At 26.6% G+C, this 12,878-nt stretch overlaps 1 protein-coding gene across 2 annotated transcripts in view; it reads left to right on the plus strand.

Moving 5' to 3' along the window:
* LOC101235563 (uncharacterized) overlaps positions 1–12,878 on the plus strand; it is a 43,781-nt gene that overhangs the window by 4,102 nt on the left and 26,801 nt on the right. For both annotated transcript variants that reach the window (XM_065793826.1, XM_065793828.1), the window contains exons 3-4: positions 3,965–4,169; positions 4,278–4,465. In XM_065793826.1, coding sequence (XP_065649898.1) covers positions 3,965–4,169; positions 4,278–4,465 — 393 coding nt within the window. The remainder of the gene's footprint in view (positions 1–3,964; positions 4,170–4,277; positions 4,466–12,878) is intronic.

Here is a 12,878-nt window from a genome sequence, read left to right on the forward strand (position 1 = left end):
GGTTCCATTATTTTTTTATTTATACGTTGGCAATCATATACATGATTGTCAAACCTGTCTGTTGAATGGCCAGTTCTGCAACTTGAAATATGACCATTAGTGCGATTTCTCAAATTATTTATTTTTCCAGTATACGTTGATTGACCATTACAAGACAAACATTTTAGATAATAAATGACATTCTTGCTGCTACAAGTAATGTGACTTTTAATGTTCTAAATAGTACCGTTGGATGTTACGAAATTATTTACCTCTTGTAGGTAAAATAAACAAATTTTGCAACGACCATCATTACATTTAAAAATTCCTATCTTTTTGTTATTAGATGTTGTGGAATTAAATTTAGCGGAAGTAAGTTGTCTCAGTAAATTTGGTGGTTGTTTGTAAGCTATTACAGGATTTATGTTAGAAAATATTTTTTGTATTCTTTCACTGGTGGATAAACTGAGTAGAAGTTTGGTTTTAGTTAATATAGGTTGGCAATTTAGGTTGCTGTAAAATGTAGTGACTAAAGGAACGACTTCATAAGGTTTCTTTTGTTGAGCTGGTTTTTGTAGTTTTGCATTATGAAATGCTTTTTCAATAACAATGTCTGGATAATTACATTCTTTCAGCCATAATTTAAGCTCTGCTAAACGCAGGTTTTCGGTGATATAATCAGATGTAAATACAATTATTCTTTTTGCAAGACTATAAGGGATGTTCTTTTTGGTGTGGTAAGGATGATGACTGTTAAAATTAAGATAATCGTGTGTGTTTGTTTCTTTATAAAATATGTCAGTTTTGATATATTTGTTATTTTGAAGAATAACAGAAATGTCTAAAAAGTTAATTATATTATAAATATTTTCTTTTTCAACTAATTCAATGCCATAGTCATCTGTGAAGGTAATTGAATTGTTTAATTCGGCGAGTGACAATTTAAATTTGTTTATATCTAAGTGTTTAGGCCATATGTTAAAACCATCATCAACATATCTAAAGTAGAACTGTTCAATAGTATGAACCTCGTCATTCGAAAAAAATCTTGGTAGAATTTTTGGAAAAAGTATTGTTTCTTCTAAGAAACCTATCGAAAGACATGCATAGTCTAGTGCAAAGTCTGTACCCATGGCTGTACCTGTGATTTGATGAAATAATTGATTATCAAAGAGGAAATTATTGTTTTTTAAAATAAATGATGCTGATTCTATAATGAAATTGGTAGTAATTCGTTCAGGTATTAGATTTTTATGTTTTTCAACCCAAAATTTTAATGCTTCTAAACCAAGGTTGTGGGGGAATTGTAGTGTAAAGGTTAACAATGTCACATGTTAGTATAATACTATCTAGCTCTACTTTTCTAGGAATTTTTCTTAAGAAGTCCCAATCATCTTTTATATAAGTTTTTTGCTTCCGTACAATAGGAGATAGAATTACGTGCAGAAATTGGCTTAAATGTGACGTAGGTGAGTCAATTCCTGCAATAATAGGTCGACCCTTTAAATCGATTGGTGGTTGCATTTCAATAACTAGAGAATTAGACTCTTGAACTTTTTTGATTATTTCTTTACATTTGTGAATTTTGGGAATTACATAAAAATTGCTTGATTTCCATTCAAATTTTGTAATGTTTATCTCGTTTTGTGTTAAGCATTTATGTTTATCAATCATTTTTAAAAGATTTTTGAAAACTAGTTTATCAGAGTTTAAGTTTGTTTTTTCATACGTGATTGAAGATGATAGATGATCTTGATAAACAAGCTTATTGCTGTAATATGTAGAGTCCATCACAATTAAACTGCTACCTTTATCAGCTATTTTAATAACAATGTCTTTCATTTCTCTCAGCTCTTTAAGAGCTGTTCTTTCTTGTGATGAAATATTATCAACTGATAGATTTTTAATGGGATCAACTTGTTCGATTTTCGAAATTATTTCATTAAGTTCTGGAAGAGTTGATTTAACATTATAATTTGATTTCTTCTTTAAAATGCTAATATCATTATTATGGGTTTCATAAAATTTTTCTTTTAGTTTAAGCTTTCGAGTGAATTGTCTTACATCTGAATTAATGTGTAAAAAATTATTTTTTACACATTAATTCAGATGTAAGACACCTTTTATCAGAAGTGATATTTGGAAAGTGGTCAGGTGTTTGGTGGATAGGTTGATGACCTTAGGTTGTATTTTCTTGGGATTGTGCTTGTCCAGTTTTTTGAAGGTGCGCTATTTAACAATTGGTCATAATTTATAATATTATTTGATGAAGAATTAAAGTTTGCCGAATTGATATTTTCTTTCTCTTTTTCTTTTTGATGGTTAAATTTAGAGCTTCTTGAATTGAAATATAGACGATCTTTATCGAAAGCTAATTTAGTAGAAACAATCTTTTTTTCCCATTTTTTATCAATTCGTTCTTTATCTTCATTTTTGCATTCTTCGTATCGGAATAACAATCTATCTTTTAGAGCTTCATTTGTTGCATGATTATTAATAATGTTGGTAACTTCTACATCGACATTGTTAAGTGAAGTAAGAAAATTATCTTTACGTATTGTAAGTATTTCGCATTCTGATTTTAAACGCTGTAGGTCAAATTTTTTTATTACGTTTTCTTCTTCAGCTGACATCAGGTGTAGATTATCACTTCTGAACTTTTTAGGGATAACAAGTGGTTCTTGTTGTAAACAATCGGGATATATGTTTAGAAGGTTAGTGCATCTGATGTGTTTGTAGTATAAATATTCGTATTTATCTAAAGATTTAACAAAAAACTTTTGGTGTTGATCTTTAAAGTTCATATATTGTGTTTTAATGCTTTCACTTGACTTGTTATGATGCTGGTAACTATTAAAACAATCTTTAAGAGTTGATTCAATAATATCTCTTATTATTGGTTTTAAATCATCAATTAGTGAAGGTAAAAACTCTTTTAATTTTTCTAAAAGTTCTGTGAATAGGTTGTTTCCATTTTTTGAAGATAAGTTCTCTGCTGACATTATAACAAAATAACTATTAATATAATTTTAACCAATCAATGAAAAATGTATGTCAAACAAAATCTCAACTTCAAAAAAATTTATATATATATATATATATATATGTATATATATATATATATATATTATATATATATATATATATATATATATATATATATATATATATATATATATATATATATATGTATGCATCAGTGACGGATCAAGGAATTTTGGTGGGAGGAGATGTTGAAATATTTTTGTATTTTGTATCACATTTGTGTCTCCTATAATAAAAAAGGTCCTTCATTTCTATGATTTTTAAAGACTTCCAGATTCTGGTGGTGATGATGGTAATGGGGGATGGGAGGGGGAGATGTACACCCTTATCCCCTTCCTGGATCCCTCATATATATATATATATATATATATATATATATATATATATATATATATATATATATATGCTATAATTTAAACTATAATTTACTATAATAATAATAAACTATAATAGAAATTTATAAAATTATTTTATTATATCACTTAGTGTTATCATTGATTTTTTTTTTGTCTTACCTTACCTAAATCCTCACCAAATATTCAGTAAATAGTGTAAGATTCAAGTGAGAGAAGATTGCTAATTATAAATTACTCTGAAGCATGATATAATCAAGACATTATATATGAATTCAATAATTAGAAGAAAAAAAAAATATTAAAAGCTTAATTGTCTTAATTGTTTTGTATTTTTAAATTTCTAAAATAAATATTGCATTATATTATTTATTATAAAAGTTATTTAAAAATATTTAGATTTTGATAAAAAGTTTAAACAAAAACGCATTAAAAAAAAGGAAATGATGAAACTTGTTCGAAACACTTTACATTAAACTTTTTACCTCAAACATAAAAAATGTTGAGTTAAAATTTTATTATTTAAATATTGGGTGAATCTTAAATAAAATTATTTCAGATTGATTTAGTTTGAAAATATTTTTTAGGGTACTCTTGATGGTTTGGTTTTTTCAAGTAATAATTTTCCAAGTACATTAGTTATACCGAGTCCAATATTATCATCATCAAACAAAGGAAATTATTTCTGTGTTTCAACAGAAAAAGAAGTGGAAGACATAATTCGTATCCATACTCAAGACACATATTCACACTTTGTTGTTGCAAAGAAAACAAAAGCATATGGTTCTACTGGTAAGTAGTTTTTTTTGAAGAAAAAAATATCTGCTAGTTAAAGTTTCTTGTTTATGATCAAATTTTTTTTCTTAACTATTGTAAACAAAAAAAATAATTTCTGATTAGTCTCATCCATTGATATTACATCAAAGTTTCGAATACATTGGCAGTCTCGTGATCTAACTAGTACAGAAGAATGTGCTGTGCAAATTCCATTCCAGGGTGTACCATTTATTTATATTGGTGAGAAAGCATATATGTGTCACTTAGGAAGAAACAAAACAAGGTTGAAAGATGTTCCACATATTAATGAGGTTACTAATATATTTATTTATAATAAATAAATTAATAAATAATTTGAAACTAAGACAATATTTAGTTAAAGGAAATTCATTTCAGTTACTAGATATGTTTTAAAATTATTTAAATTTAGATTTTTTCTGTCAAACTTTAAAAATATTCCCAGAAATTTTTGTCACAAGTAAAACATGTAAAAAGTAAAATTTTCATTTGTAAACCTATGTTTCTGTTTTCAAGTTGAAAACCTTTGTTTCTGTTTTCAAGTTTTGCCTCTTTCGAATCAGTTTCAAAAACTGATTCGAAAGATGCACAGAGTATGTGCTGCTGTTATAAAAGCAAACAATGGTTATTTTAAAAAAAATCTAAAAAAAAAATACATATTGCAAAACTTTTTGAAAGTCATAATAAATTGTCACCAGACATGTCACAGAGTATAAACGTTATATAACAGTATAACGATTTTAATCATTGGAGGTAACCTGCCATGGATGCAAGAATAAATGAGAAATTAATAATAATTTCTCATTTATTTTTGTTCATTTTAAGACCAAAATAGTTTCAGTAAACTTTCAGCAGTGCGGAGGGAGTTTAGTGGTAATCAGTATGATTGCCTCAAGATCAACAAATATATCAATTACATCTTCAACTAACATTTTTAATCTTTGAATTACTATCAAAATATTTCAGAAAGTTATGGATAAAATGTTTTAGTAAATAAAATGTGCATGAGACACGTGCACCCGAAGCTTGATTTTGAAAAACTTATCTAACCATAAATACATAAGAGTCATTTTCAATAGTTTTCTGTAATCTCCAATGATAAAAATAATTTTGGTTAATTTTAATTATTTGGAAAATTTTACAGTTTCAATGGTCTGGATTTCTAAGAAAGTGTTATTATTAGATTGGGTATCATGTTACAAACTTTGAAGAGTCAATGCTCCTAAAGTGTCATTTTAGTTTATTTGGAATTGTTTAAAACATTTAGGGACTTAGAGATATAGCTTTTCCACTGCTATGTTTTTCACAGAAGTATTTGATTTATAATTTATAAATTTGTCTCCTGCAAGCTGGTAAAATTGAGTTTTGTTTATGGTAAACCTGACATTGGTATAAAAAAGTCTTCATATATTTGTAGTAGGATGTGACCGGGGCCCTGACTAAGCAATAATTCTAGCAGAGGTTATTACTGGGTTCATACTGTACCTGAAAAACCTGGAAAACATGGAAAATTAGTTATTTTAGGCTTAAGTCATGAAAAACCTGGAAAAGTCAGGAAATTTTTTTTTTAATTAGATAGTCAGGGAAAAGTTAAGGAATTCTAATTGAGAAGTAAATTGTTTTATAAGTAAGCTATTCTGTTTTTGTTGGTGCTACCCATTAGTTTATTTCAAAAATTAAAAAATACACTACTGTGTTTCACAGGAAGGGGTGTGATCACACACCATTATATGACCACCATTTCATATTTTATTTCTACAATTAATGACATTTAATGAAAGAGAACAAAATAAAAAGTAAACATCAGAAACTCTTAATTAGATTTTAACTCTTATTTAAATATTTTCTAATGTATTTATATTATGCAAAATACTTTTGAATCAAGCAAAAAATTACTAGCGATTGTTAACAATAAGCACATTTTATTTAAATTATCTATGGTTTTTATTTTATTATTACAGTAATAATAAATGTTCTTTTTTTTTTATTTATGAAAACTATTTCCATTTATATATATTTTTTATCAATTTATATATATTTTATCAATTTATATATATTTTATGATCAATTTAAATCATTTAAAACTATTTCTATAATTTATGATCAACGACAACTTAAACACTTTTGTGTCTTCAAAACAAAAAAATTTTGCGCTTTTTTTTTTCTTTCGCATGAGTTACATAAAGTTTCAAAGGTTTTCAACTAATGTTGAAAGCTTTTGAAAGTTTTCATCAAAAAAAGTTTCTATAAGCATTACAATAACTATTTGATAACTATTATAATGAGTTTTAAAAATGATAAAGGCTTTTAAAAACTAAAACAATCAAATTTGCCACACTGCCCCATGTCATAAATATTATTTATAATATTTTGTTGCTGTTTTTTTTGGAATTAGAATAATGAATAAAATAGAAATCTTGCTCAAGTCTTCTTTGAAAATAGTGGTTTTTTCAAAGAAGAATGGTTAAACAAAGACATTTATCCTCATTTTGACTCTTGGCTAATGAAAGAGAAAGGCTAAATGCAAATTATGCCATAAAATAACTGAACTTTCGAACATGGGTATTCAAGCACTAAAAGATCATGAGAAAGGAAAAATAGCATATTTAACTTGCAAGTAATTTCTCCTGTTTTTTTAAATTACCTGCTGCTAAAAATAATAATTCACCTAATTCAGTGGAAGAGTTTAATTTAAAGATAACTGATAGTTTTTCAACATGACACATAATGAAGCAGCAATCTTTAGAACTTCTTGTATCAAGTTCTAATAAATTCTGTGCATTTAAGAATATGTGGGCATTGCATTGTTGCTTATATAAAATTTCTATCAGTTCAAACAAAGATGCGACTTATTTGTTCCAGGCTATGTTTCATGACTGCGAAATTGCTAAATCTTTTCAAATGGGACCAAATAAAGCATCATTCATGGTCTTGGGTCTCATTTTAAAGCTTTACATAAACAACAACTGAGCCTGTCTCCTTGGTTTGTTGTGTCCTTTGATGAATCCCTCAACAAGAAAACTCAAACTTGTCAAGTGAATGTACTCATCCGATATTGGAATGAGGAAAAAATACAAATTGAAGTAAGGTATTGGGCTTCCTCATTTATGGGACATAGTACCAGTCTTGATTTGCTGAATCATCTTATTGAAAATATAAGTGATTTTAATTTCAGCAAAGTTATTCAGGTCTCTATCAATGGACCCAATGTCAACTTAAAATTTCACTGAGATGTTAAAAGCAAATGTGAAGAGCACAAACTATCTAAACTTATTGACATAGGCTGCTGTTCCCTACACATAATTTATTGTGTTTTCAAATCAAGAGTAGAATCAACTGATTGGGGAATTAAAAAGATGTTCAAAAAATCTTATTTCACGATTCTCCTGCCAGAAGAAGTGACTTTATCAGTATTACTCAAGGTTTTGGGTTCCTGCTTTCATTTTGCACAACCAGATGGGTTGAAATCAAAAAGGTAGCAGAAAGATTAATTAGTATTTGGCTATCTATTATAAAAATTGTTATTTATTGAGAGACACTGCCTAAAAGTAAGCGGCAAATCATATAAGTTTGTTGTAAATTCTGTTAAAAAAGAACTTTTCCTTGTAAGATTCCAGTTTTTTAACTACCTGGTGAGTATGCTTGAACAGTTTCTGAAACTCTATCAGACAGATGCTCCAATAGTACCTCACATGAATGGTAATCTTGTGCAGTTGATTTAGAGTATTACTGGGATGTTCATTAAATCTGAAATTATGGAGACTTACTCAAAACTTACTAAAATTTATCTACAAAATAAAGAGCACCATTTGAAGCCCACTAAAATCAATTTTTGCTGAATTATCACTGTCAAAGCTCAGAAACAATAATGCAGTTATTTTGAAAAATATTAAAGAATTTAAAATTCAATGCATGCATATTTTGATTTCAACTGCTGAAAAATTATTTAAAGATGTCCGCTTGAATCCGTGGTTGTTAACATAAGTACTTGTTTGCTTCCAAATTTTTATGATCAGATCACACCTAAAAAAAAAAAAAGGGGAAATGAAAAAATTGCTGCGTCATCTTATCTCACTTGGAATAACTTCATAAATTCATTCATTCATTCATTCATTCCAATAAAGTTATCAACCAGTTCTCAAAGTTTGTCATCAGAATTTGCAATGAATGGGAATGTTTTCATTAGCTATGATTGAAAGAATAAACGCCTTGATGATTTTTACTTCAAAGACATTGACATAAAAAAGTATCCTGAGTTTTTATTTGTCATGGACAGGCATCAAATGAACGAGGTTTAGTGTAAATAAGGATGTGGTTACTGACAATATATCAACAGATGATATTGTTGGGCGTGGTTTTATGCTTACGAACAACTTCAACCCCCACACTATCCAGATTACATCAGAAATAAAAGTTGCCTTTAAATCTACACATCAAAAATACCAATTCATGCTTAAAAAAGAGAAGTCAAAGAACAAAAAATGTGCAATGCTAAGTCAAAAGCCATTATTTATCTGAAATTGAAGAGCTAAACTTTCAAATGGGTCTCCTTACAAAAACTTCATTGATGCTAGAAAAAGAGTTTGTCTTTAGTGTGGAACAAGCCAAAAATGAGCAAGAAAATAAAAGACGTTGCAAGCCGAAAACAAGCAAGAAAATGAAAGACGTTGCTAGGTTGCAGGGAACATTATTGCTATTAGAGGAAAAGAGAAAGAAACTGAATTAACAATTGTTGCTTTTTGACAATTTGTTTGTTGATATAAAGTATTATTTATGTTGATATTTGTTCAAATATAGCTAGTTGAAAAACTTCAATTATTTTTTGCTCAATAAAAGATTTTGCTTTAAAGTTCTTTGTGTTTATTGGATCACATATGATGAAGCAGACCTTTTTAAATTGTTTTCTTTATAAGGATTATGTCAAAAGAAATTTGAAAACTTGTCAAGGTTTATTATATCTATTATGATTTTTGTATTTTTGTTATTTCAATTTTAGACAAGTTTAATCAGAAAATTGCTTTGCACAATGACCTTTCTAAAAAGATGTTTTGCATTTTAGTTTTTATATTTGTTTGTTTTTGTTTACTCAATTATAGCTCATTTGTTCCTAATCAGTTTCTGTTTCAAGGCCCTGTTTCAGCTTGTTTAAACACCATCTGTTTAAGCCTCTGCATTTTTAGTTGATTATGTTTTTAATTAAAAGAACTAGATCATACGCAATTTAAGAAGTTAGTCTGGCTATCGATGTTGAAAATAATTTTTAAATGTTTTTAAACTATGTTTTGTTATACTCTGCTATTTTTATCTGAAGGCATTGTTGAATTAGCAAGGGTACAACTACAAATAGTGATAACAAATGACTAACCCAAAGTAGTCTCTGTTATAGACCAACTATTGCATGAGATGTTGAAAGATATTTGTGTTTTCATACAACTTTATATTTACAAAGATATTTCAGTTGTGTTAGTGAAAAATAATATATATATATTTAGATTTTCTTGAAGATCATCTGAAACTTATGCTTTTTTGAAACCTATGTTTTACTTAGTGCTCATTCATTGTCATCTTTAAAAATAAGATCCATAGTAACATGTATAATAAGATCCATAATGATATCCCACATAAATAATAAGTTTTATAAGTTTTGTCATTCAGAGCATGTACAATTATAGCATTTCCATTATAGTAGATAGTAGTTTTAATCATTTTATAAAAACCATTGCAAATGTTGAAAATAGTCAGGGAAATTCATCTGGTTTTTCAGAAAAGTCAGCAAAAAGTCAGGGAATTTCATATAAATATATATGGCTTCAAACCCTGTATTAGCTGGGGCTAGGATATTTTATTGTATATATATATATATATATTCATTTATATGTATATATAGACTTTTTTATATTTATGAATATTTTTCTGTTTATGTTATGGTCACACTTTTATTTTGGATGAGATATCACAAGTATTTTTATTTATCTATAAAGAAACAAGTATTTATATACACATAAATATATACATACATACATTGGTATAACCCTCTGTTCAGCTTAAATTTCAAAGCAATAATAGGAAACCATTTTCTAGCCCTAATTGACATTTTCCAGTCGGCCACAAGCTACATAAAATATTCAACTGGTATTCTATTAAGATCAGTATTAAGATCAGCAACAGTTGCATGCTTAACCTAAAGTCATAATTTTGCATAATTTCAAAATTTCAAAAAACAGCGAAAATCAATAAAAAACAACCAATGTAACTGCTTAGATAAACTGTTTTGCCCTTTGAACAACCAGTCTTTACAATACTGCCTACCAAGCAACTGTAAATTCCAGTCATCATGATCATAATAAAAAAGTATATATTGGCATTAGTCATACACCATTTAAATTAAGATACATAAACCATTTCAAATCATTTGCATCAGTTAAGTATGGAACTCTCTTAGGAAATATGAACTCTCTTAGGAAATATGAACTCTCTTAGGAAATATGGAGCTTAAAACTCCAAAACATAAAGCCTATTATAAAATGAAAAATTGTAAAACCTTACAATCTAATAACAAAAATATGCCACCTTTGTCTCCACGAAAAATATTATTTGATTACATAATTGTAAAAACCTACTGAATAAAAAAAGTGAAATAATGTCTCAGTGTTGGCATTCAAAAAAATTCTTATTACCTATATTTGACACAGGAGAATAGTAAATTATAACGGCTTTTTGTTTTTTGTTTTGTTATTTAATTAGATTTTTTTATCAGAAAAAAGTCTAATTAAAAAACAGAAATAAGGAAAAAAAAAGGAATGAAAAAAGTTATTGTCAGAACTCATTTTACAGTAGTTTTAATGTTTTTGTAACGGTTTGCTTACATATTTTGTTTGTATTAACGGCTGATGATTATTTTCGGGTATGAAACTTTAAGTTCCGCTAATCAGTTATTTTTATTTATCTGAATAAAAACATATATATATATATATATATATATATATATATATATATATATATATATATATATATATATATATATGTATATATATATATGTATATACATATATAACCTATTATTTAATAATACTGAGCGCTGCATCATGTACAAGAGTCTTCATATTGTTACATCAAAATACTTAACCCCAAATATATTTTATATATCTATATCTATACAAATATGTATATATATATATGTGTGTGTGTGTGTGTGTATATTTGTATATATGTATATATATATATATATATATATATATATATATATATATATATATATATATATATATATATATATATATATATATATATGTATAAATAAGTATATGTATATATATGTATATATATATATTTATATGTATATATATGTGTGTGTGTGTGTGTGTGTGTGTGTGTGTGTGTGTGTGTGTGTGTGTGTGTGTGTGTGTGTGTGTGTGTGTGTAAATATAGATATATAGTATACATGAATATATGTAGTATACATGAATAAATCCCTTAATTACAAATATTTTAGGTTGCCATATATAGGTGATAGTTCTAGAAATATTCAAAACAAAAATAATGAATTAACTAAAAAGTTATGTAAAAAAGATTTAATTATCAAATTATCGTTTTCTTCTTTTAAAATTTAGCAATACTTTTCAGTAAAAGACTTACTTCCAAGAAATAATAAATCAAACATTGTTTACAAATTTAATTTTGCTAACTGTACATTGCTACATGAACTGTACATTGCTACAAGAACTGTCTGAAACTTTTTACAACACATTGATGAACATTTCAAGGAAGATAAAATTCTTACATTTTTCATCATTTAATGAAAAACATTGAATGTCAAAAGAAAGCCTCCTCTGATTACTTTTCTTTTTTGGATTCTGCTCAAAATGAGTATGAATTAGAAAGAAAGGAAAGCTTGCATATAAAATGGTAAAGGCCCTGTTTAAATAAACAAGTCAAACATAGAATTCTTGAACTATTTTGACTATTATGGTGTTGATGTATTTAATTTTAATTTTTTTTTTTTTATACTCAGAACTCAATAAAAAAAGCAGCACTCCCTTGCGGGTCAGGCTATTTGTCAGTCGATGTAGCAGCACTCCCTTGCGAGTCAGGCTATAAGATAGTCGATGTAGCAACACTCCACGCATGATTTATAGTAAAAAAAAATAAAAATAAAAACATTTTATTAAAAAAATTAAAAATAAAAACATTTTATTAAAAAAAATAAAAATAAAAACATTGTTTATATTGTTAAAAACATTCAGAATGTTTTTAAAACATTCTGGTCAATTAAATTTGCGTTTTTGTAGTTTTTTTTAAAAACCATTTATTTGTAATTAAATTAATGGTTTTTACTTTCGTCCAACACGCAAATGTTAGACGAAAGTCAAAAGTAATTAAAAGTGGCGTATGTGTTGGCGTAAGAATCACTTTTTTCCTTCCGCTCTTCCCAAAGACAACAAACTATAGATCTATATATATATATATATATATATATATATATATATATATATATATATATATATATATAATATTTATATATATTATATATTTATATAATATATATATATATATATACATATTATATATATAAGTATATATAATATATATATATATATATATATATATATATATAAATATATATATATTATATAATATATGTATATATATTTATATATATATAATATATATATATAATTTATATATATATATATATATATTATATAT

This window comes from Hydra vulgaris, chromosome 03 (genome assembly GCF_038396675.1).
Source record: "Hydra vulgaris chromosome 03, alternate assembly HydraT2T_AEP".
Taxonomy (NCBI): Eukaryota; Metazoa; Cnidaria; class Hydrozoa; order Anthoathecata; family Hydridae; genus Hydra; species Hydra vulgaris.